The following is a 24,536-nucleotide window of genomic DNA, read 5'->3' on the forward strand; positions in this document are numbered from 1 at the left end:
TCCTAGCACTCGGGGAAAAGACTTGTGAGGCGGCTTTCCTGAAAATCACACAAGAGGCCTCATGATTTGAACCACTCAAAAAAAAGAGTGGGAAATTGAGCATGATTCAATTTGCCTAAGTGATCATTTATTATATTCCTGTGTGACTTTTCGAGGTAGGGGCTCACTCTGGCCCAGGCTGACCTGGAATTCACTATGTAGTCTCAGGGTGTCTGAATTCATGACGATCCTCTTACCGCTGCCTTACAAGTGCTGGGATTAAAGGTGTCTACTACCATGCCCGGCTAAACCTGGTATTTATTTATTTATTTGGTTTTTCGAGGTGAGGTCTCACTCTAGCCCAGGCTGGCCTGGAATTCCCTATGTAGTCTCAGGGTGGACTTGGACTCATGGTGATCCTCCTACCTCTGCCTCCCAAATGCTGGGATTAAAGGTGTGTGCCACCACACATGGCTGAACCTGGTATTTTTTAACTTGGAATATACATATTCAGAATTATCTCTTCCTAGAGAATGATTCCTTCCATCATTTTGTAATGACCCTCTTAATCATAACAATGAATGAATGGCCTGTGCTTTTGACTGATTTTTCTAGATATCTCTTCTCTTTCTTTCTTCTTCCTCTTTTCTTCTTTTTTTTTTTTTTTTTTTTTTTTTATCCAAAGTAGGATATCACTCTAGCCCTGGCTGACCCAGAATTCACTCTTTAGCCCCAGGCTGGCCTCCAACTCAAGGAGATCCTCCTCGTACTTGAGGCTGCCAAATGCTGGGATTAAAGATGTATACCACCACACCCAGCCTCTTTTTCGTGAGTTTTTTTTTGTTGTTTTGTTTTCCAAGGTAGGTTCTTGCTCTATCCTAGACTGACCTGGGATTCACTATGTAGTCTCAGGGTGGATTCGAACTCACACTGATCTTAACCTCTGCCTCTGAGTGCTGGGATTAAAGGCGTGCTCCACTACGCCAGGCTAGTTTGGGTTTTTGAGACAGGGTTTCCCTGTGTAGTCCAGACCAATCTGGATATATAGCCAAGATGGCCTTGAATTTGCAGTGATCCTCCTGCTTCAGACTCACAAGAGTGCTGGGATTACAAATATAAGACTGCTATGGGGCCTGTTTTTAAATCAATTTTGAAAGTCCTCATTCTCTGTCCTGTCATCGGAGTGGACCTGTGGATATCTACGTCCACTTTCTTTTGTCACTTCTGCAAATGTTGCATCTCCTGGTGTCTTCCCCAGCGGTGATTTTCTCTTCTGCTCTATTTCGTTCGCATTGTCATCTCACCCTTCGAGATGGATTTCTAGAGTTCTTTAAAGCCATCTTTGTGTCTCTGGGGCTATGATGCACCCACACGCCCCATTCTTCCTTCTCTAACGCTAGCTCGGTGTTGGAGCTGCGGGCCTTCGGCTGCCGGCCCTCTGGAGCCGACTCGGTCCACTCCGCACGGGCTTGGAGGGAAAGGCCGTCGCTTGGCCTCTGCGCTCTGCCTCAGTCTTCTCTGCAGCCTGGCTGGAGACAGAAGCTCTCGGGCCGTGACGTCACAGGACTGTGACGCACCCGGAGCCCCGCCCCTCCAGCCCCGCGCCGGGAATCCGGGCTGTCTGCGCCGTGACGTCACGGATCCGGGCGGGCGGGTTTTCCGTCGGCCCAATGGGAGCGGCGCGCCGGCCTCCCCTTTAAGGAATGTTGTGACCTGACGTCACCCGGGCGAGTTACCTCCCGTAGCCGCCGCAGCCAGGCTCAGCGCGAGCCGCGCAGCCCTTGAGCGCGAGCCCCGGAGCCCCCGGCGCGCCGAACCGTAGCCTTCTCCCGAGCCGCACGCTCCGGCTGCGCGCCCCGCCGGGCCCGCGCGATGCCCTCGGACCGGCCTTTTAAGCAGCGGCGGAGCTTCGGTGAGGCCCAAAGGGTGACCTGCGGGTGGGGGTCGGGGCTGGGGGTGCCGACCGACCCCGACTGCCGCGGGTGACGTCAGCCCCATGACGTCAGGCACCGGCCGCCGGGCCTCGGTACCCGGGCCTAGGAGGCCGCTGGGCTTGGCGGGGTCGCTCGCCTCCCCTCCGCGTCCCCGGCCCCGGGCTGCGGGGCCGACGGCCCCGGGGGCGGGCGCTGGGCGGGGACGGCGGGGCGGAGTCGCGGGAAGGCCTCCGCCCGTCGGGCCTCACCACGACCGCTGTCCGCAGCCGACCGCTGTAAGGAGGTGCAGCAGATCCGCGACCAACACCCCAGCAAGATCCCGGTGAGTCCTCGTCCCCGGCCCCGCCTCGGTCCCGCCCCGACCCGCCCAGTCCCGGGCTCACGAGTCCCCGGCCCCCCCCCTCCCCCGCCCCCAGGTGATCATCGAGCGCTACAAGGGCGAGAAGCAGCTGCCCGTCCTAGACAAGACCAAGTTTCTGGTTCCGGACCATGTCAACATGAGCGAATTGGTCAAGATCATCCGGTACGTGGGCAACAGCAGGGGCGGGGCTGAGTCCAGAGGACGGGTGGAGTGGGACGGGGCGCCGGCACCCGTTCTGGGGGGCTGGAGCCAGCCGGGGGAGTAAAAGAGCCCGTGGTTGGGGTTGGTGCCGAGTTACGGCTTCGACTCATTCTAGGGGTCAGTTAGGCCCTCAACGGGCAAAACCCTCACCCAGCATGCACTCCTGCCCCCACAGGCGCCGCCTGCAGCTGAACCCCACGCAGGCCTTCTTCCTGCTGGTGAACCAGCACAGCATGGTGAGCGTGTCCACGCCCATCGCGGACATCTATGAGCAAGAGAAGGATGAGGACGGCTTTCTCTACATGGTCTACGCCTCCCAGGAAACCTTCGGCTTCTGAGCCAGCAGTAGGGGGGAGGGTCGGCCTGGGAGTGGGGGGTCCTGGTTAAGTTCTGTCTAGGGAACTCCTGGCTCCTTAAGACACTTCTGCCCCTGGTGGGCTGGGCAGGGATGCGGTCCCCTATGTAGGGGACACCAGCCAACCTCCTATGCCCCAGGGTGGGTCCTGGGCCACTCATGTTAGGAGTTGCCCCTCTGGGTGCTTGTTGGGTTGGGAGAGAGCAGCCCCCAGCACCCCTGCTTTGTGTGGTTTGTCTTTTTTTTTAGGCCTCTGCCTGTCTGCCCACCTGTCCCCAACCCGAGGCTCTGCTCCCTGCTGGGTCCTGCCCACCCCTGAAAGACTGGCCCTTGGCTCCCCCGTGTCCACATGGTGTCTAGATATGTGGTCATTTCCTTTGCAGAATAAAGATTGCTCAGGCCTGCCTGGCCCTTTGCCTCCAGCTGCTTGCTTGGGAGCAGGGAGGGCTGCTGGGGAGACTGTCCAGAAGATCGGTGTCAGCCCATGACACACAGACTTGGGTTCTGTGCACTTTGGGTGGGCTGCTGGAAATCCACTCTCGGGAGTGGATGTGCACTGTTAGCGACCAAGCCCACCTCCTTCAGGAGTGTGATGAGGTTCTGGAGTAGGTGTCTTCATAACAAAAAAAACATTTATTAAGTAGTCACAAACTGTCAAGCTCTTCTCACCTGCTGTTTCCCCCTTTCATTTTGGAGAAGACTCTATGGTGTAAAGAACCACAAAGTAGAGGAGTACAAATGGGGTGCTCCAAGCTGCTCCCCAAGGGGCTTGTTGCCAGCAAAGGGTCCCCTTTAGTGCCAGAGATCTGTGACTGAACTTCAACCTCTTCTGCCTGAGGATTCGCCTGCTGGCAACTGTGGATGGGGAACCTGGCCCAGCTTCTGGCCCTTCACCCTTTGAGTTCTTGCAGCCCTGTGCCTGCAGGGCTACTTGAGCACAAGCATGGCTTCTGTGCCGTCCTTGGCCGTCAAATAGAGACCGTGTGTGAGGTAGTACTCGCGTCGCAGGAAGGCATAGAAGTAGTCGGAGATGAGCAGGATCTGTGGAAAGAGGGAGAAGCTGTGGAGTAGCTCCCTGGATTAGGACCCTGCAGCACCGGGCAACTGTTGGGAGACCAAAGAGCCCTTGTGTGGCATTTCCCATCAAAGTCCCAACCTACAGGCCCTCCCTCCCAGGGGTCTTCCCATTGGGCACAGTTGGCCCTGAAACATCTTGCCACTCAGCTCTTGCCAGCACTCCACCTTTTGCCCCCCATCCTGGTTACACTTCCACCCCAGGTCTCCAAGTGCCTCTTGGTGCAACAGTGCCTCTGCACCTTGTCTCTTAGTGCCCATCGTCAGTTCCACTCAACGTAGCCTTACCCACCAGGTACCTGGGCACTCATCTACCCGGCACAGGCCACCAGATCACCTGATGGGGCTATCTCCCATGCACCAAGGACCATGAACTCCACATCCTATGCTCTGGACCCACAATTCCCATCTAGTGGCCAAGATCTCCCAAGGCTCCCTGCTCTCAAACTTGTCCCCATGCAGTGGAAGCTTTTCAAAACAAATCTGATGTTACTGCCAAAGGCCTCCCTTGATCTTAGGTGAAGATCAGACTCCCTGGGGCTTCAGGCCTTGCAGATGGACTCCAGAGACCTATCCCTGTCACTCATTTGAAGGTAACACTGGCGAGCTTGGAGGACCCATAGTGCGGATGGTCTCCGGACTTGTACCTCCCCAGCTCCTCTGGAAGGTTAATGATCCATACTTTACTAATGGGGAAATGAGGCTTAAAGGGTTCAATAGTTGGACTAAGGCTATACTTGGGAGAGTAGACTAGGGGTATGGACTCTTGATAGGGGACTGAGGGCTCTGGGGTATCATCAAAGCAAGCCACCAGGAAGCCCTGAGGCTTTGCCTATAGGTGCCCACTTGGCTAGCCTGGTGGGAGCAATGTTGACCACAACAAATAACTTTGTAACCTGGAAGCAGTCCCCTTTCTCACCCAGGCCCTAAGATGCCTTCCTTGTCTAGGGAAAGGGGGCCTCATCCCTGTGCCAGGTCAGGTGAAGGAAAGGTGGAAATTCATAGTTCATAACCATACGCCTGTGCCAACTCAGAGCCACCTGATGATCAGCTAGACAAGTCAACAGAGATCAAATAAAATCCTATTAGGTTATTGGGTTGAGCCATATTCTGAAAGAAACATTTTGCAGATCAACAATTTTTGAACTCTGGCAATTTTATATAATTCAATGTAATATAATATGGGGGAAGATATAAATACTAGAAAAAGTACATTATTCATAAGGAAATTATAAGATCTTATGGAACTATGTTGTTGCTAGATTGGTTTTTATTTTCTTTTTTGTTTTTTGAGGTAGGATCTTGCTCTAATCCAGGCTAACCTGGAATTCACTATATAGTCTCTGGGTAGCCTTGAACTCATAGTGATCCTCTTACCTCTGCCTCCATAGTGCTGGTTATTATCTGAGAAAGAGAGAGGCAAATATATAGAGAGAATGGGTGCACCAGGGTCTCTACCCACTGAAAACAAACTCCAAATGCATGTACCACCTTGTGCAACTGGAGGTCATTTGCAGTGGCTGGAGGCCTTGGCATGCCCATTCTATATCTGCCTCTCTCTAAAAACAGATTGTCAATCTAGTATGTCTACAGGACACAAGGCTCAGAACAATAGATTTAACCAACTGGAGTCTCTGGGCTCTAGCCTCCTGGAGAAACACATGTGGTTCACTAGGCAGTACTTGTTCTACAGGCCTCTGGCTTCTACTGGAGATACAAATACTGTTGGGAAATCAAAGTGATTGGCACAGTAGTTGGCAAAGTTCAGCTTTCTCCATGTGCCTGCCTGGGGTCTAGGAAAGAGAACCAGGAGAGGCTGCCAGCTGAGCCTTAGACAGGGCTTTGGCATGACCCACTAACCAACTAACCAACCCACTAACCAACTAACCAACCCACTAACCAACTAACCAACCCACTAACCAACCCACTAACCAACCCCCAGGAGCAGACACTGCATGGCGGGGCTATAGTCAGCTCCGCCTTCTAGCATCTAAGGGAAGAACTGGGAAGATGGCTCAGTGGTTGAAGGTGCTTGCTTGCAAAGCCTACCGTCCTGGGTTTAGTTCCTCAGCACCCACATAAAGCCAGTTGCACAAAAGAAGGACATGTATTTGAAGTTCGGTTGCAGTATGAAGAGGCCCTAGTACACCCATATTTTCTTTCAAATACATAAATTAAAAGTTTTTTAAGGGCTGGAGAGATGGCTTAGCGGTTAAGCGCTTGCCTGTGAAGCCTAAGGACCCCGGTTCGAGGCTTGGTTCCCCAGGTCCCACGTTAGCCAGATGGACAAGGAGGCGCACGCATCTGGGGTTCATTTGCAGAGGCTGGAAGCCCTGGCGCGCCCATTCTCTCTCTCTCCCTCTATCTGTCCTCTCTGTGTCTGTCACTCTCAAATAAATAAATAAAAAATTTTTTAAAAAAAGTTTTTTAAAAACTAAAAAGAGGCATAGAGGTTTTTCCCCTTTTCACCTTTTTATGGATTGGCTCCTGTTCTAGGAACCCTGGAGTATCTGAAGAGTGCCAACATGTGGCTAATGGAAATAGGAGGTGGAGGTGGGAATCGTTTGAGATAAACTATAACCTAGAGAATGTCAATCACTTGGCGAAGGCCACACAGTGAGGAAGGTGGGGGAGACCTCTGGCAATCAGGGGATCTCAATTTTCCCTTCTCTCTCTCACACTCATGCTCACAAGTACACATCCTTCATTTACTAGTGTCATTTCCTGTTACTGACTCTGGGGCAATCATAATTAGCAAAACACATGATGCAAAATATTAAATGGCTTCCAGGGAAGAGAATGTGGCCTTAGTCACTGGTGTACCTGCTGGGGTAACTAGTAACATACTTACATTTATTCTGTAATAGAGCATGACACGGACCAACTCAAACAGCAGGACTTTTAAAAGAACTGTGTTTGTGTGCATGTGAGGTCAGGGAACAACCTCAGGATGTTGGTCTTATCTCTTTTTTTTTGGGGGGGGGGGTGAGGCTCAACGTAGGCTCAAGCTGACCTGGAATTTACCATGTAGTCTCAGGATGGCCTCAAACTCAATAAATAAAATATTTTTAAAAAAAATAGAAATGGGGGCTGGAGAGATGGCTTAGTGGTTAAAGCATTTGCCTGCGAAACATAAGGACTCCAGATCCCCTGTAAACCAGACACAAGGTGATGCAAGTACACAAGGTCTCAATACACACAAGATGGTACATGCATTTGGAGCTCGACTGCAGTGACTGGAGCTCCAATTCTCTCTTTCCCAAAAATAAAAATAAAAAAAAAAAACAAAGAAAAAAAATGGACCTGGAGAGATGGCTTAGCAGTAAGGCACTTGCCTATGAAGCCTAAGGACCCATGTCCAATTCCCCAGAACCCACATAAGCCAGATCCACATGGTGGCACATGCATCTGTAGTCTGTTTACAGTGGCTAGAGGCCCTGGTGTGTCCATTCTCTCACAAATAAATAAATAAGCAGAAGATATTTAAAAAAATAAACAAGGGCTGGAGAGATGGTTTGGTGGCTAAGTCACTTGCCTGCAAAGCGTAAGGACTCAAGTTCAAGTCCCCAGTACCCACATAAGCCAGATGCACAAGGTGGTACATGTGCGTGGAATTCATTTACCATGGCTGCAGGCCTGGAACGCCCATTCTCTATCTGCCTCCTTCTCTAACCAAAATAAATAAATAAATAAATAAATAAATAAATAAATAAATAAATAAATACATACATACATACAATCTTTGGGATTAAAACTGCTGCCTATTCAGCTGCAATTGTTTGAGAGACTGCAACCATTGAGATTGGGCCAGCTGACCTGCACTGGGACAATAGGAAGAATGCAGACTCTTTGAAAGGGGCCTGAGTGCTGAAGGAATGTCCTGTTCTTCAAACTCTGCTTTACAAATTGATAGCCCACCTGGTATTAGGGTATATAACAAATGCGGGAGAGAGAGGGTCATTGAATTTGTAACATGGTTTTGTATTTTGGAAATGCCCATGGGCAATGTGAAGCAGGCTTGTTGGATGACCTGCGTGGAGGTCCGATGGAACCATGAAGATGGACCTTGGGTTGCAGAGGAAACTGAATGGAGATGCCAAGACTATGGGACAGCTGCCAAGAAAAGCTGCTGGCATCCAATGAAGTTTTCTGGGACTCTGAGTAGCCTTGCTACAGGGATGAAATTAGAACTCTAGAGACTCATCACTGGTTAGAATTATTGGACTTGGAGATTTGTCACTGGCTAGGGCTGTCAGACTTGGAGCTACAGAGTCTGATGGTTGCCCTGCTCATTTTTTTTTTAAGATTTTTATTATTTATTTATTTTCGAGAGAAAAAAGCAGAAAGAGAAAGAGAGAAAATGGGTGCGCCAGGGCCTCTAGCCACTACAAATGAACTCCAGATGAATGTGCCATCTTATCTATCTGGCTTATGTGGATACTGGGGAATCCAACCTGGGTCCTTAGGCTTTGCAGGCAAGTACCTTAACTGCTAAGTCATCTCTCCAGCCCATTTGTTTTAAATCTTGTATTGGTTGAGTGTTTTTTTGCTATGTCCAATGCCATATTTTGCAGTGTGAATGTTTATTCTGTGCCATTATGATTTTTTAAAATTTACTTTTTTTAAAAAAATATTTTTTGTTCATTTTTATTTATTTATTTGTGAGTGACAGAGAGAGAGAGAGAGAGAGAAAGGGGCAGATACAGAGAGAGAATGGGCACACCAGGGCCACCAGCCACTGCAAACGAACTCCAGACATATGCGCCCTCTTGTGCTTCTAGCTAATGTGGGTCCTGGGAAATCGAGCCTTGAATCAGGGTCCTTAGGCTTCACAGGCATGTGTTTAACTGCTAAGCCATCTCTCCAGCCCTAAAATTTCTTTTATTTTTTAAAATTATTTATTTATTTATTTATTTGAGAGCGACAGACACAGAGAGAAAGACAGATAGAGGGAGAGAGAGAGAATGGGCGTGCCAGGGCTTCCAGCCTCTGCAAACAAACTCCAGACACGTGTGCCCCCTTGTGCATCTGGCTAACGTGGGACCTGGGGAACCGAGCCTCGAACCGGGGTCCTGAGGCTTCACAGGCAAGCGCTTAACCGCTAAGCCATCTCTCCAGCCCTAAAATTTATTTCTTTATTGACAATAATCCTGGTAATTCCCTCCCTCCCCATTATTATTATTTTTTTTGTATTATGGCTCAGTCAAGGCTTTGGATTATGGGAATGTTTGAGTATCACTGAGATAGATAAAAATATTAGGACTTTTAAAAGCTGGACTGGGAGCTGGAGAGATTTCTCAGGGGTTAAGGTGCTTGCCTGCCAAGGATTGTGACCTGAGTTCTATTTCCTAGTCCCCACGTAAGTCAGATGCACAGAGTGGCACCTGGAGTTCATTTGCAGTGTCTGGAGGCCCTGGTGTGCCCATACTCTCTGTGTGTATCTCTCTGCTTGCAAATAAATAGATAAAACATTAAAATAAAAACATAAAAGTTGTATTGAATACACTGCATTGTATTTTACATCCTGTATGGTTATAACTTTATGGGGACTTGGGTGGAATGTGGTGGTTTGATTCAGATGTCCCACATAAACTTATGTGTTCTGAATGCCAGGTCCCCAATGGGTGGCAATTTGGAAATTGGGGCCTCCTAGAGTTGATGTATTATTGGGGACTGGGCTATAGATGTTACAGCCAGCTCCCCTTGCCAGTGTTTAAGTACATTCTACTGCTGTGTTATCCACCTGATCTGGGCCAGGAGGTGACGGCCACCCTCTGCTCATGCCTTCATTTTCCCCTGACATCATGGAGCTTCCACTCAAGTCTGTAAGCTAAAATAAACCCTTTCCTCCCACAGGCTGCTCTTGGTCAGCTGTTTTCTACCAGCAATATGAAGGTAACTGTAACATGTGGGTTCCGGAAAACTGAACCCAGGTTGTTAAGTCTTTTCAGGCAAGCACCTTAACCACTGAGCAATCTCTCCGGCAGGACCCCTTAATCTTTAAAAAAAAAAAAATTATTTATTTATTTGAGAAAGAGAAAGAGAGAGAGAAAGAGAGAGAGACAGTGAGAGGGAGAGAATGGGCATGCTAGGGCCTCCAGCCACTACAAACAAACTCCAGATGCATGTGCACCTTGTGCATCTGGCTTATGTGGGTCCTGGAGAATTGAACTGGGATCCTTTGGCTTTGCAGGCAAATGCCTTAACCACTAAGCCATCTCTCCAACTCCATTTTTTTTTTTTTTTTTTGAGGTAATGTCTTGCTCTATCTCAGGCTGACCTGGAATTCACTCTGTAGTCTCAGAGTGACCTTGAAGTCATGGCAATCATTTTACCTCTGCCTCCTGAGAGCTGGGATTAAAGGTGTGTGCCACCATGCCCATCTCTTGAATTTTTTTAAAAATTATTTTATTTTATTTTTGGTTTTTTGAGGTAGGGTCTCACTCTGGCTCAGGCTGACCTGGAATTCACTATGTAGTCTCAGGGTGGCCTTAAACTCTCAGTGATCCTCCTACCTCTGCCTCCCAAGTGCTAGGATTAAAGGTGTGCGCCACCACGACTGGCTTTTTTTTTTTTTTTTTAAATAGGGTCTCAGTCTAGCCCAGGCTAACTGTAACTCTGTAGCTGGCCTCAAACTCAGTGATCCTCCTACCTCTGGTCCCAAGTGCTGGGATTAAAGGCATGTGCCACCACACCTGGTTGCTCAACAAATGATTTTTTGAATTTTAAAAATTTATTTGTGTGTGTGGGGGGGGAGGGAGTTCCAGAACCTCTTGCCACTGCAAATGAATACCAGATGCACCACTTTTTGTGTCTGGCTTTATGCAGGTGGATGGGGAATTGAATCCCCCCAGACTGACAGGCTTTGCAAGCAAGTGCCTTTAACTATTGAGCATCTCCCCATCCCAAATATTTTATTTATTTTCAAGGAGAAAAAAAAGGGGGAGAGAATGAGAATGAATATAAATGGGTATGCCTGGAACTCTTACAACTGCAAATGAACTCCAAATGCATATGCCATTTTGTGCATTTGACTTTATATGGGTGGTTGGGAATTGAACCCTAGGCCCTTGGGTTTTGTAAGCAAGCACCTTTAACCACTATGCCATCATATTAGCCATTGGCATTGTTTTTTTGTTGTTGTTTAATTTTTTTGTTTTGTTTTTATTTATTTATTTGAGAGCAACAGACAGACAAAGACAAAGAGCCAGAGAAAGAGAGAGAGAATGGGCATATCAGGGCCTCCAGCCACTGCAAACAAACTCCAGATGCATGCGCCACCTTGTGCATCTGGCTTACATGGGCACTGGGCAATCAAGCCTAGAACTGGGATCCTTAAGCTTCACAAGCAAGCACTTAACTGCTAAACCATCTCTTGTTTTTTTTTTTTTTTTTTTTTCTGTACATTCATATGTGTTTGTGGTATGTATGCAGGACAGAGGTTGAACATTTTTTGATCATTCCTTTATTTCCTGAGGCAAGGTCTCATTAAAACCCAGGGTCAGGCCAGGCCAGGCATGGTGGTACACATCTTTAATCCCGGTACTCAGGAAGTGGACATGAGGATCTCCATGAGTTGGAGGCCAGCCTGAGTCTACATAGTGAATTCCAGGTTAGTCTGACCTAGAGTGAGATCCTACTTAGGAAAAAAAAAATCAGGGCTGGGGCTGGAGAGATGGTTCAGTGGTTAAGGCATTTGCCTGCAAAGACTAACAACCCTAGTTCAATTCCCTAGTATCCACATAAAGCCAGATGCACAAAGTGGTGCATATGTCTAGAGTTCATTTGCAGTTGCTAGAGGCCCTGGCCCACCCATTCTGTCTGTCTTTCTCTTTCTCCTTGCAAATAAAGAAATACAAATATTTAAAACCCAGGACTGGCCAATTCAGCTAGATTAGCTAGCCAGCTTGCCATCTTCATCTTCCTAGCACTGGGATTACAGGGAGACTGCCAAGCCCACATGGCAGCTGAATGAGTGCTGTGGATCTGAACTCCAGACCTCACACTTGTGAAGCAAACACTTTCTCTACTGAAGACACCTCCCCAGCCTGTTTCCTAACTTTTTTCTTTTTGAGGCAGAATCTCACTCTGTATCACAGGCTAGCCTTGAACTCACAGCCATACTTCTACCTTGGCCTTCCCAGTACTGGGATTATAGGGGTAAATCACCATACCTGGTCTTCTGTTTCTTAACTTTTTAAAATTTGTTTTGTTTATTTTTATTTATTTGTTTGAGAGTGAGAGAGGGGGGAGGAGAGAAAGAGAGAGGGAGGGAGAGACAGCGAGAGAGAATAGGCGCGCCAGGGCTTCCAGCCACTGCAAACGAACTCCACACGCATATACCCCCTTGTGCACCTGGCTAATGTGGGTCCTAGGGAATCGAGCCTCAAACCAGGGTCCTTAGGCTTCACAGGTAAGTGCTTAACCACTAACCCATCTCTCCAGCCCTGTTTCTTAATTTTTTAAAAAAGATTTATATATATTTTTTGTTTTTTCGAGGCAGGGTTTCGTTCTAGCCCGGGCTGACCTAGACTTCACTATGTAGTCTCAGGGTGGCCTGGAACTCATGACAGTTTTCTATCTCTGCCTTCCAAGTGCTGGAATTAAAGGCATGTGCCACCATGCCCAGCTTTATTTTGATATTTTAATTTAACTTAATTTGATGTTCTCGTGATAGAGCCTAGGCTGATTTAGAACTCACTCTGAGGCTGGCCTTGAACTCACAGAGATCTCCTACCTCTGCCTCCTGAGTTTAAAGACATGTACCACCACGCCTAGCTGTTTATGTATATTTTTTATTTATTTGAGAGAAAGAGGCAGAGGAAGACAGAGAGAGAGAGAATGGGCATGCCAGGGCCTCCAGCCACTGCAACTGAACTCCAGATGCATGCGCCCCCTTATGCATCTGGTTAACATGGGTCCTGGGGAATCAAGCCTTGAACCGGGGTCTTTAGGCTTCACAGGCAAGCACTTAACTGCTAAGCCATCTCTCCAGCCCTTGTTTAACATTTTTAAAGGTAGCTTTAGCCAGGCGTGGTAGCATATGCCTTTAATCCCAGAAGTCAGGAGGCAGAGGTAGGAAGATCGCCATGAGTTGGAGGCCACCTTGAGACTACATAGTGAATACCAGGTCAGCCTGAGCTAGAGTGAAACCCTACCTCAGGGGAAAAAAAAGAAGGGAAAAGTTTAAAGCTACTTTTTCCTTTTTTCTTTTTGAGGAAGTAGGTCTTGCTCTAGCCCAGGCTGACCTGGAATTCACTATGTAGTCTCAAGGTGGCTTCGAACTCATGGCAATCCTCCTACCTCTGCCTCCTGAGTGCTGGGATTAAAGGCGTGTGCCACCATGCCCAGCTTATTTTTTCTTTTCTTTTTAAAAATTATTTGTTTATCTGCAAGTGAAGAGAGATAGAAAACAAGACAGAAAGAATGGGTACCCCAGGGCCTCCAGCCCCTGTAAACGAACTCCAGATGTATACAACCCCTTGGGCACCTGGCTTTATATGGGCACTGGAGAACTGAACTCAGGTCATAAGGTATTATAGGCAAGTACCTTAACCGCTGAACCATCTCTCCAGTCCCCTCCCCACATTTTGTTTTTAAAGATAGGGTCTCATGTAGCCTAGGCTGGCTTCAACCTAACTATGAAGCTGAGGATGACCTTAAACTTCTGATCCTCTTGCCTCTACCTCATGAGTATTAGAATTATAGGCATGTATTTCTAACCATATGCCCTGCTAGTGATCAAACCTAAGGATTCAGGCATGCTAGGCAAGCCTTCTACCAGCTGAGTTACATCCCCAGTCCAAGTTTCTCTTGCTTTTGATGGTACCTAGCCAGTTGCAAACACATCTCTAGTGTTGAGATCTTCCTTTCATACAAGCAGTCACAGGGCAGAAAGCTATTATCTGGTAAGTTCTATGGATGCTTTATAATTACTACAACTGTATTCTTTTTCTTTCTTTCTTTTTTAAGGTATTTTGGGCTGGGGAGCTGGCTTAGTGGTTAAGGCGCTTGCTTGTGAAGCCAAAGGAGCCGGTTTTGATTCTCTAGTACTCATGTAGGCCAGATACACCAGGTGGAACATGCGTCTAAGAGTTGGTTTCCAATGGCTTGAGGCCCTGGTGTACCCATTCTATCTGCCTCTTTCTCTCTCTCTCAAATAACTATATCTAATTAATTTATTTACTTGTGAGAAATACATAGAATGAGTGTGCCAGAGCCTCCAGCCACTGCAAATGAACTCCGCATGTGTGTGCCACCTTGTGCATCTGGCTTTACATGGGTACTGGTGAATCGAACCTAGGTTAAGCACCTTAACTGCTAAGCCATCTCTCCAGCCCTGTGACTATATTTTCTGAGTAAAACCTGAGACTCATGACAGCAGTCTGAGGAGTATTTCTGTGGGGCTTGATAACCTCTCCAGGGGCTCACTTAAGGCCATGGGATGTACAAAAAAGGAAGGGGTTTCTGGCAAGACAGAAGAGCCAGGATAGCTTTTTTTTTTTTTTTTCCTATACTAGATTGAGTCCTATAGATCGCTGCCTGCATAGGACATAGATAGAGGTGCTGCCCAGCCACCATCATTAACTGCCACCAGGGATGAGGCCCCATTTCTCTTCCTGCTATTCACACACCAAAATGAGTGGCTGGCTGGACACGAATCCTCTAGCAATGTGCATGCAAGAAACACCAGTCCTACAACCCACTTGCAGGAAGCCCAAACTTCCTTCTTTTCTTTCAACAGTTAATCCAGGAGGCAAGAAGCCCCACTGGTCTTATTCTCTGACATCTTTAGTCTTTCTAGTCAACCCCGCTTCCATTCTATCCACTATGCAGAGAAATGACTGGCTTTGCTAATGGAATAAAATGGTAATAAGGTCAGGGCATGGTGACACACACCTTTAATCCCAGCTCTTGGGAGGCAGAGGTAGAAGGACAGCCATGAATTTGAGGCCAGCTTAGAGCTACAGAGGGAGTTCCAGGTCAGACCCTGCCTCACAAAAATAAAAAAGAACAATGTAACTGTGACAATCACAGCAGGGAATGTACTTTTTTTTTTTTTTTTGGTTTTTTGAGATAGGGTCTCACTTTAGCCCAGGCTGACCTGGAATTCACTATGGAGTCTCAGGGTGGCCTTGAACTCACAGAGATCCTCCTACCTCTGCCTCCCGAGTGCTGGGATTAAAGGCGTGCGCCACCACACCCGGCTGGGAATGTACATTTTTAACAAACTTCTCACGGTTAAGACACCAGCTACTGCTACTTCCTTCATACAACCCAGGGGTGGGCTTCCTTGGTCACAGGAAGGACTAGGTTCTGCACTCCGCAGCCTCTTTGCTACTACACAGCAACAAAATTTACACAAGGCTCACTCAATAGCAAGCCTACCTCATTTAAGTTTCCTGGTTTTGTTCCTGCTGTCCTCCCCTCTCCTTACCCACCTATTTTACTTAATGTAGTCACCATCAGTGCTACCAAAGAGGGTGCCTCAGAAGTCAGGCTTTCTCTGGATTAGGTTCTTGGCTCCACTGACATTGACTGAGACGCTTCAGTTCCTCATTGTCGACTATTTGTAACTATGTTTCTAAGCTTGCTTGCTGTGAGGATTCCATCCACAAAGCACAGTGCCCGATACGTGTATGACAGATTCAGTTTACATTGGTCCCTTTCCTATTACCTCTACCTGTGTGAGCTACCTGACAGAAGGGCTATCCCTCCTCCATGTTCAGATCCCTAGAATGCAGAACCCTTAGGTCTTGGTTGACTATTTGAGACTCAAAATGAATCCCTCACCCTGTGCTGCCTTCAAAGCTTACCTGTCCAACATTGAAGGTCAGTGTGATGGCATAAAAGAAATTAGAGTTCGCACTTCCCGCGTAAATCCAGAGATGCCACAGGACTGGGAAGAGGAAGGAGCAGATGATGATGATGCAGGCGAGGACAAAGATGTTCCGCAGGACTGCAAAAAACAGACGGTCACGGTGAGCCCAGCACTCCTTCTCTACCACCTTCCTGCTGAGATGGCGCCAAAGAACAGGGAGCAGTGCATGAGGTTTAAAGGCCAAGACTCCCAGACACTGTAGGCTAGGAGCCAATGGCTCCTCATCACCCTAACTGGTGGGATCCTATATTTGGAGTCTTTTGCCTCACTGCAGACTTATTTACCTGCAGACCAGCCACAGTAACGAACATCATGAATGCCTCTGGGTGCCACAGAGTGGTCATTTCTGGAGGACACTGGCCTCCTACTCACCAACCTCCATAAGCAGGTGTGATGCTGGGCATGAGGGCTCACAGATGGGAACTACAGCATGACCCAGGTTGATAAGAGCCCCACAGTGAGTCCACATGGCACCCAGGCCATACAGCATAGGAGTACTTTTCCATTTTAAATATTCGTTTATTTGAGAGAGAGACAGAGAGGCAGATAGAGAGAGAGAGAATGGGTGCACCAGAGCCTTCAGCCACTGCGAATGAACTCCAGATGCATGCGCCACCTTATGCATTTGGCTTATATGGGTCCTGGGGAATCAAACCGGGGTCCTTAGGTTTCACAGGCAAACCCCTTAACCACTAAACCTTCTCTCTATCCCTGGTATTCAATTCTTGATCTTCCTGCTTCCATGTATTAAATACTGGGATTACAGGCATAGGCCACCAGACCTGACTGGAGAGAGTAAGATTTTAACCTAGGTCTCTCGAAAAACCAAGTCTGTGGCAATCATCTATTAGATTGTGCCTCCCTGTCCATGGACCACCTTGGTGTAGCAGGTCCTTGCTGTAGGGTCTCAACATTCCTTATGGTACAGGGAGTGATGTCAGAGAAGAAAGTTATCAAAGAGAGGCTTGTGGCCTGGTAAGATGTAACCCCAGCACTTGGCTGGGGGAGGGGGAGAGAAGGAGGATCGAAAGTTCAAGGTTACCCTAAGGTACATATAAAGTTCAAAGCAAGTTTTGACCACATAAGACCTACAGAGAGAGAGAGAGAGACAGATTTACAAATCATCATCTAGTGAAGAATGAATGAGCAACAAGTTAGGGACATGGGATACCAATTTAAAATGGAAAAATAGGGCTGGTGAAATGGGGCTAAAATGTCCATTATACAAATTAAGTAAGACACATAAAAAGTCAGGTGTAGGGCTGGAAAGATGGCTCAGTAGTTAAGGTGCTTGCCTGCAAAGTCTAAGGACCAGAATTCAAATTCCCTGTACCCATGTAATGCCAGATGTACAAAGTGGCACATGTGTCTGGAACACATTTGCAGTGGCTAGAGGCTCTGGAGTGCCCATTTTCTTTCTGTCTCTCTCTCTCTCTCTCTCAAATAATAAATAATATTAAGTTTTTAAATTTATTTGAGAGAGAGAGAAAGAGGCAGATATGTACAAAGAATAAGGACTGGAGAGATGGCTTAGCAGTTAAGGTAATTGCCTGCAAAGCCTAAGGACTCAGGTTCAATTCCCTAGTGCTTACGTAAGCCAGCTGCACAAGGTAGTGCATGTGTCTGAAGTTTGTTTGCAGAGGCTGAAGGCCCTGGTATACCAATTTTCTATCTCTCTCTCCCCCTCTCTCTAATAATAATAATAATGAAATATTTTTACATAGTTTAGAGTCAGAAGTCCAAAATGGGTCTCATGCTGCAATCAAGGTCTGGGAAGGGACTGTGTTCCATCTGGATTTTCTTGAGGAGAATTGCCTTGCTTACCTTTCTACCTTGTTGGGGCCCCGCTTGCAAGATCAGGACACGTTCAGGGTGGTATGACTGCATACAAGGGCCCTGCACTGGCAGATTCAGGTCTTCTCATAGTGCATCACCCAGATCTTTCCTAACTCCTTCTTTATCGTCTTGTTCAGTCAAATTGAACAGGAAGTTGTAGAAATTTCTCATACTCCCCCATCTTCCACCTTTGCATTTTAGAGAATTTATTTTTTGACCTTGTGATTATACTAAGTGTGCCTACCTAGATAACCCAGGACAATTTCCCTCTCTGAAGACCATTACCTTTTGCCATTTAAAGTGACATGTTCATGGGTTCTGGAAATTATGATGTGGACAGTTGGAAGTGAAGAAAACCTGCTTACCACATACTGCTTATTGTTGTTTTTTTCTCTTGATTCAGCAGGGTTATCTAGCAGAATATGATGCTTTTATTTTTCAGGTTTAGTGCCTTAACCACTAAGCCATCTCTCCATCTCTTTATTCCATGTTATAATTTAATTTAAAACTTTTTTTTTGCGAGGTGAGGTCTCACTCTAGCCCAGGCTGACCTGGAATTCACTATGTTATCTCAGGGAGGCCTTGAACTCATGGCAATGTTCTTACCTTTGCCTCCCGAGTGCTGGAATTAAAGGTGTGCACCACCATGCCTGGTTTATTAGTTCATTATTTATTTATTTATTTGTTTTTTTGGGGAAGGGTTTCACTCTAGTCCAGGCTAACCTGGAATTCACTCATATTCTCATGCTGGCCTTGAACTAACGGCGCTCCTCCTACCTTTTCCTCCTGAGTGCTGGGATTAAAGGTGTGCACCACCTAGCCCAGGGTGGTTTTTATTTTTTGAGGTAGGGTTTCATTCTAGTTCAGACTGACCTGGAATTCACTATGTAGTCTCAGGGTGGCCTTGAACTCAGTGATCCTCCTACCTCTGCATCCCAAGTGCTGGGATTAGAGGCGTGCACCACCATGGCCAACCATTATTATTTAATTTTTAAAATTTGTTTACTTGGGTATGTATGGGCACATGTGCCACAGAGCACGTATGTGTAAAGGTCAGAGTCTGCGCTCTACCTTCTTTGATACAGGGTCTCTTGCTGCTGCAAACTGCTAGGCCTGCCAGACTTCAAACAAATGTCTGATAAGCTAGCCCTTGAGCTTCGCATTCTCCTGGTTCTACTTCCCCTTGTTGTAGGCACCTTGGGATCACAGATGTCTGTGCCATTTTTGCATCTGGCTTTATGTTAGTGCTGGGCCAGCAGGCTTTGCAAGCAAGCACCTTTAACTGCTGAGCCACCTCCCATGCTCCTCTTTATTGTTTTTGTTGTTGTTTTGATTTTTCGAGGTAGGGTCTCGCTCAGGCTGACCTGGAATTCACTATGTAGTCTCAGGGTGGCCTCAAACTCATGGCAATCCTTCTACCTCTGCCTCCTGAGTGCTGGGGTTAAAGACGTGCACTTGGCTCCCTGATAGTCTTTTACAGGGATTCCAATAACATATAGAAGTGGGAATAATCAGGACAAGGTAGTTTGTAGTGTTTCTCTCTCTCTGGCTTTTTGAGACACGTTCTCATATGGCCCAAGCTGTTAGCCTTGACTTCCTAATCCTTCTGCCTTCAACTCTTAAGTGTTGGTATTACAGGGCTGGGCTACTGTATACCCAGGTACAGGTGGCTTTTCTTTTTAAACATTTATTTTTATTTATTATATTTTTAATATAATATTTTATATATATACATATATATATATATATTTGAGAGATAAAAAAGCAGATACAAGGAAAGAGAAAGACAGAGAGAGGAAAAAAAAAAACTGTGCATGCCAAGCCACGGTCTCCAGCTGCTGCAAACAAACTCCAGATGCATGCACCACCTTGTGCATCTGGCTTACATGGGTCCTTTGTAATATTAAAAAGTCCTCCTGGGGCTAGAGAGATGACTTAGCAGTTAAGGCACTTTCCTGCAAAGGCAAAGGACCTTGGTTTGATTCCCCAGGACCCACATTAGCCATATACACAAGGGGGCACATGCATCTGCATCTGGAGTTCATTTGCAATAGCTGGAAGCCTGGGCAGGCCCATTCTGTCTGTCATTTTGTCTGCCTGTCTGTCTTTCTCTCTCTGCCTCTTTTTCCCTCTCAGATAAATAAATAAAAATAAATAAAGTATTTTTTAAAAGTCTTTCTGCTCAAAGGGAACAAATGGGGGCTGGAGGGATTGCTTAATGGTTAACGCACTTGCCTGTGAAGCCCAAGGACCCAGGTTCAATTCCCCAGTACCCATGTAAGTTGGTGGCACATGTTTCTGGAGTTCATTTGCAGTGACTAGAGGCCCTGGCACACTCATTCTCTCTCTGTCTGCCTCTTTCTCTCTCTTAAATAAATAAATTTTACAAAAAAGAAACAGGAACAAATAGTCAATAATTGTCATTGACTAAACTAAAAAACTAAAAACTAAAAATTTGGCAACTCTACTACAAGCAGTTTTTGAAAGGTTTTTATTTTTTTTTTGAGGTAGGGTCTCACTCTAGCCCAGGCTGACCTGGAATTCACTATCTAGTCTCTAGTCTCAGGCTGGCCTCCAACTCACAGCGATCCTCCTACCTCTGCCTCTCAAGTGCCAGGATTAAAGGTGTGCACAACCATGCTCAGCTCTTTTTTTTTTTTTTTAATCATTTATTTGAGAAAAAGGGAAGGAGGGAGGGAGAGAGGGGAAGAAAGAAAGGGTGCACCAGGGCCTCTAGGCACTGCAAATAAACTCCAGATGCATGTGCCACGTTGTGCATCTGGTTTTACATGGACCTGGAGAACCAAACTTGAGTCCTTTAGCTTTGTAGGCAAGCACCTTAACCACTAAGCCAGCTCTCCAGCCTGGTCTTCTTTTCTGATCTGAAATTTACATAGATCTGGGTTGTCAAAGCTGAGAGGCCAAAGCCCTGAATCAGGCCTCCTGAGACCTCCTGGGGAAGCCTCTGCTTTTTCCTCTACTCTCAGGAGGAAAGAGCTAAAGAAGAGGGATTTTGTATGAGAACTGATATTGTTACTAAGCAATGTTACAAACTCAAGAAAGGAGAACAAATCTGCTCACTACTCCAACGTCACGCTCTTCTTCAATTCTCAGTGGTTCTTTTTCATGCTCTATAAATTCTTTGCTAAAAGGAACATATTCTTAGAATATAGCTTGTGGGGCCCGACCGCCCTGGTGATTCTGGCTCTGTGTCTCCAGCCAGAGACAGAGGCTTCAGATGGAAGCAAAATGTAAAGATGAGAGGAGGCTCAGATGCGGCTTCTGGGCCACAAAGAGGCCTTTCCATGTGCTTAGAGGACTGTCACTAGCATCCAGTTGGCATCAGGCCAGTGGTGACCTTTGCAGGGATAGGGAGCTGCTATTCACTCTTGCTGGCCAGAAGGCTGAGAGATTAGAGCTCTCTGCCAGAGCAGATGGAACTGGGGACCCGGGCACAGGACAGCTTGTTCCAGGCACCAGGAGGTGTCAGAGATGACCAGGGCTGGACGAGACGAAAGGGCTCATCCTTCATCAGACCTGTTAGGCCAGAGGAGTCAGGTTCCCCAGGGCATTCACTGGATGGTTTATCCAATCTCTGGCATTATTGATGAACATCAATTTGTGGCCCAAGGCATTCAGAAATAAAACATCACTTGAAATATCTGGTACCAGAAGAAGGAGCATAGAGAGATTAGGGGATTCAAAGATCAAACTGAAATTTTCTTTTTTAAACTATATCCTAGATACACGGGAATCTACTGCATAATTAATTTTATAATTTACTTGTATTTTATCCATATTCTTTTACCACTCACTGTATAATAGCTAATTAAAAACAATACACCAAGGCTGGACAGATAGCTTAGCAGTTAAGGCGCTTGCCTGCAAAGCCAGAAGACTCAGGCTCAATTCCCCAGGACCCACATAAACCAGATGGACAAGGTGGCGCATGCATCTGGAGTTAGTTCATTTGCAGTGGCTGGAGGCCCTGGTGTGCACATTCTCTATCTGCCTTTTTGTGTCTTTCAAATACATAAAAAAATTAAATAAATAAAAATAACATATCACACATATGCTCATCTCTAGTCCTGTGGTAACTGGCTTTGCAGCTGGGCCACTACAGGTTGGCACCAGCTCTGCCAGCAGGCTGCTCCTTAATACCACAAGTGTGCATCTGTCTGACTCATCCTGGCCACAGGTCCCCAAGGCCAGCCTCTGAGACTCACACTGGAGGGTAGGGCCTGTTCTTTTCCTTCCCTCTGACCTGACCAGTACAGAAAACAGACATGTGATGTGGGAGCAGGCACATGAGTATTGGCAGCTAATGTTTAAATTGGAATCCTAACAACATAAATACACTCAACTGGACTGAAACACTTCTCAACATACCTTCTTTGAGTTCCCAAGGTCCAGGTCTATAGACCTTGTAATTGAATATAATGACTCACAGCTATCAATTCCCAAACAGGTGTTCCAAACATGAGTACTCCCTGGGAAGATTCAGAGCAGCAGCGTGGCCATGGTTCTCTGCAGACTTGAGATAAGCTATGTCTGTAAACTCATTACCCAACAGTCAGCAACAATCTCTATTTGGTTATCCTGGTTTTTGAAAATCCCCTCCTTCTTTGTTTATTTAAGGTTTTTTTTTTTCCCCCATTAGTTTTTTTTTTTTCTCAAGATAGGGTCTCATTCTAGTCCAGGCCAGCCTGGAATTCACTATGTAGTCTCAGGGTGGCCTCGAACTCATGGCGATCCTCCTGCCTCTGCTTCCCTAGTGCTGGGATTAAAGGCGTGCACCACCACGCGACGCCCCAATAGTTTCAATCATTGAAGGGTACAGTATCACATTGATTCCATGTCCAATAGCTTTGGCAGTTAGGTTGCTTAGGAATTTAGCACAAACCATTCCACTATTTCCATAGGCCTGGAGACTACTCTGGTTTCATTTAATTTGCCACTAGGAGTCGCTGTGGCTTTTTTCATTGTACATGCGAGTACATCTCTTATCCATGCCTTCATCTGAAGTATAAATATATTGAATTTTAAGAAAACACATATAGGTTCTCTTTGGTTACAGAAATGCTACTCAAAGCCAGCAAAAATGGCATCGTGCCATAGACTTCCAGATATATTTGTCTTTTAGAAGTCTTGTTCCCAGCATGCAGAGCATCTGTTCTCCAGGCAGTAGGCCCTGGCACCACCAATCTCACATCTCTCCCATCCTTTCCTCTCTTCTTGGGATTCAGAGAAATCGCTGGCTGACAGGGTCTCTGAGATGCAGGGGCCTTGTGGAAGTATACTAATAAGCCCACCCCAGTTATTTGCTCCTGAAGTTCAGCAGGAGGAACTTCACTCCTTACTTCAAGTTTTGAAAAATATATATTTTTTGGTTTATTTTTATTTATTTATTTGAAAGCGACAGAGAGAGAAAGTGGCAGAGAGAGAGAGAGAGAGAGAGAATGGGCGCACCAGGGCCTCCAGTCACTGCCAACGAACTCCAGACACGTGCGCCCCCTTGTGCATCTGGCTAATGTGGGTCCTAGGGAACTGAGCCTTGAACTGGGACCTTAGGCTTCACAGGCAAGCGCTTAACTGCTAAGCCATCTCTCCGGCCCATGAAAAATATATTTCAATGATTTTGGCTGCTATGCATGACACTCTGATGACAGAAATATTCAGAGGATGCCCCTGCATGATTATCACTGAGGATGATAATTACAATACTTTGACATATTTCCTTTATCAAATGTAAAATACCTCTCTAACATATCAAAATATGTATCATCTATCTATTTAGAGATTGGTTTTTCCTATATAGCCTGGAACTCACTTATATAGCCCAGGCTGATCTCAAACTTTCAAATACTGTTATTTCTGTAAGTCTGTGCCACCACACTCCCCCTATTATTCTCATCTGATGGATGGAAAAGTCAGAGGTCCAGAAAGGCTGAAACAGTTGCCTGGGACAAGCTGGGATGTAGGCTTAAGTCAGTCTGCCTGACAACTAGGTTTAATAATGTGGGATGAGATACTGAGAGAGAGGCAGTAGCCTGTGTGGGACACATAGCTGAAGAAAAAGAACTTGTCTTGTGGGAAAGACAGACCTACTGTATCACAGACTGGGGTGTGCCAGTATGTTTTGGTGGCCTCATGATTCATCACTGGTCACTCTTCCAGGAGGCTCCCAGCTGGCTCTGAGCCTGTTGGACTGGGTCGTGAGTCTTGTCTGTGCAATGAGGATGTCTCAGACAGAAGATGCTTCGTCCTCCTTCCCATCAGCTTAGATTCGTAACCACCCACGTGGACAGCCCAAGAGTCATCACCTGGCCCAAGCTTAGGTGCCCACTCAACTGTTTGCCTTCACTCCCAGGCTTACACTTACAGGTAGGTTTCCTGCTTGCAGCTGGTCTGTTTCACTTCCTGGTCTACACCCAAACTTCAAAACAACAAAAATTAACTTCCTTTGAAAAAGCCAGGTGTGATGGTGCACACCTTTAATCCCAGCACTTGGGAGGCAGAGGTAGGAAGATTGCCATGAGTTCAAGGCCACCCAGAGACTACATAGTGGAATTCCAGGTCAGCCTGAGCTAGAGTAAGACCCTCAAAAAAAAAAAAAAAAAAAAAAAATTGAGTGGGGCGCGGTGGCACTGGGGAGGCAGAGGTAGGATGATTACCATTAGTTTGAGGCCACCCTGGGACTCCATAGTGAATTCTTGGTCAGCCTGGGCTAGAGTAAGACCCTACCTCGAAAAACAAAACAAAAACCCCAAAAGTACATTAATTAATTAACTTCCTCTGAAGCCTGCACTCCTAAGTTCATTCTTTTTCTAAAAAAATATTTTATTTTTATTTATTTATTTATTTGACAGAGAAAGAGGGAGGGAGAGAGAGAAAATGGGCATGTCAGGGCCTCCA

The 24,536-nt window shown here is 46.6% G+C and overlaps 2 protein-coding genes across 2 annotated transcripts in view; one reads left to right on the top strand and one right to left on the bottom strand.

Moving 5' to 3' along the window:
• The first annotated feature begins 1,741 nt into the window (after positions 1 to 1,741).
• On the top strand, positions 1,742 to 3,240 carry Map1lc3a (microtubule associated protein 1 light chain 3 alpha). The gene is made up of 4 exons (XM_045155664.1): positions 1,742 to 1,891; positions 2,180 to 2,235; positions 2,330 to 2,436; positions 2,651 to 3,240. The coding sequence occupies exons 1-4, from the start codon at positions 1,852 to 1,854 to the stop codon at positions 2,811 to 2,813; spliced, it is 366 nt and encodes a 121-aa protein (XP_045011599.1). The 5' UTR covers positions 1,742 to 1,851; the 3' UTR covers positions 2,814 to 3,240.
• Positions 3,241 to 3,444: 204 nt separating this feature from the next.
• Pigu (phosphatidylinositol glycan anchor biosynthesis class U) overlaps positions 3,445 to 24,536 on the bottom strand; it is a 100,171-nt gene continuing 79,079 nt past the window's right edge. The window contains exons 11-12 of the mRNA XM_045156587.1: positions 15,721 to 15,863; positions 3,445 to 3,871 (exon numbers count right to left, since the gene is read on the bottom strand). Coding sequence (XP_045012522.1) covers positions 3,758 to 3,871; positions 15,721 to 15,863 — 257 coding nt within the window. The 3' untranslated portion in view covers positions 3,445 to 3,757. The remainder of the gene's footprint in view (positions 3,872 to 15,720; positions 15,864 to 24,536) is intronic.

This window comes from Jaculus jaculus, chromosome 8 (assembly GCF_020740685.1).
Source record: "Jaculus jaculus isolate mJacJac1 chromosome 8, mJacJac1.mat.Y.cur, whole genome shotgun sequence".
In the NCBI taxonomy this organism is placed as follows: domain Eukaryota; kingdom Metazoa; phylum Chordata; class Mammalia; order Rodentia; family Dipodidae; genus Jaculus; species Jaculus jaculus.

Coding starts and splice junctions, on each gene's coding strand:
- Map1lc3a (XM_045155664.1), top strand. CDS start 1,852: ATGCCCTCGGACCGGCCTTTTAAGCAGCGGCGGAGCTTCG. Junction 2,236..2,329: donor AACACCCCAGCAAGATCCCG/GTGAGTCCTCGT, acceptor CCCCGCCCCCAG/GTGATCATCGAGCGCTACAA. Junction 2,437..2,650: donor GAATTGGTCAAGATCATCCG/GTACGTGGGCAA, acceptor CTGCCCCCACAG/GCGCCGCCTGCAGCTGAACC.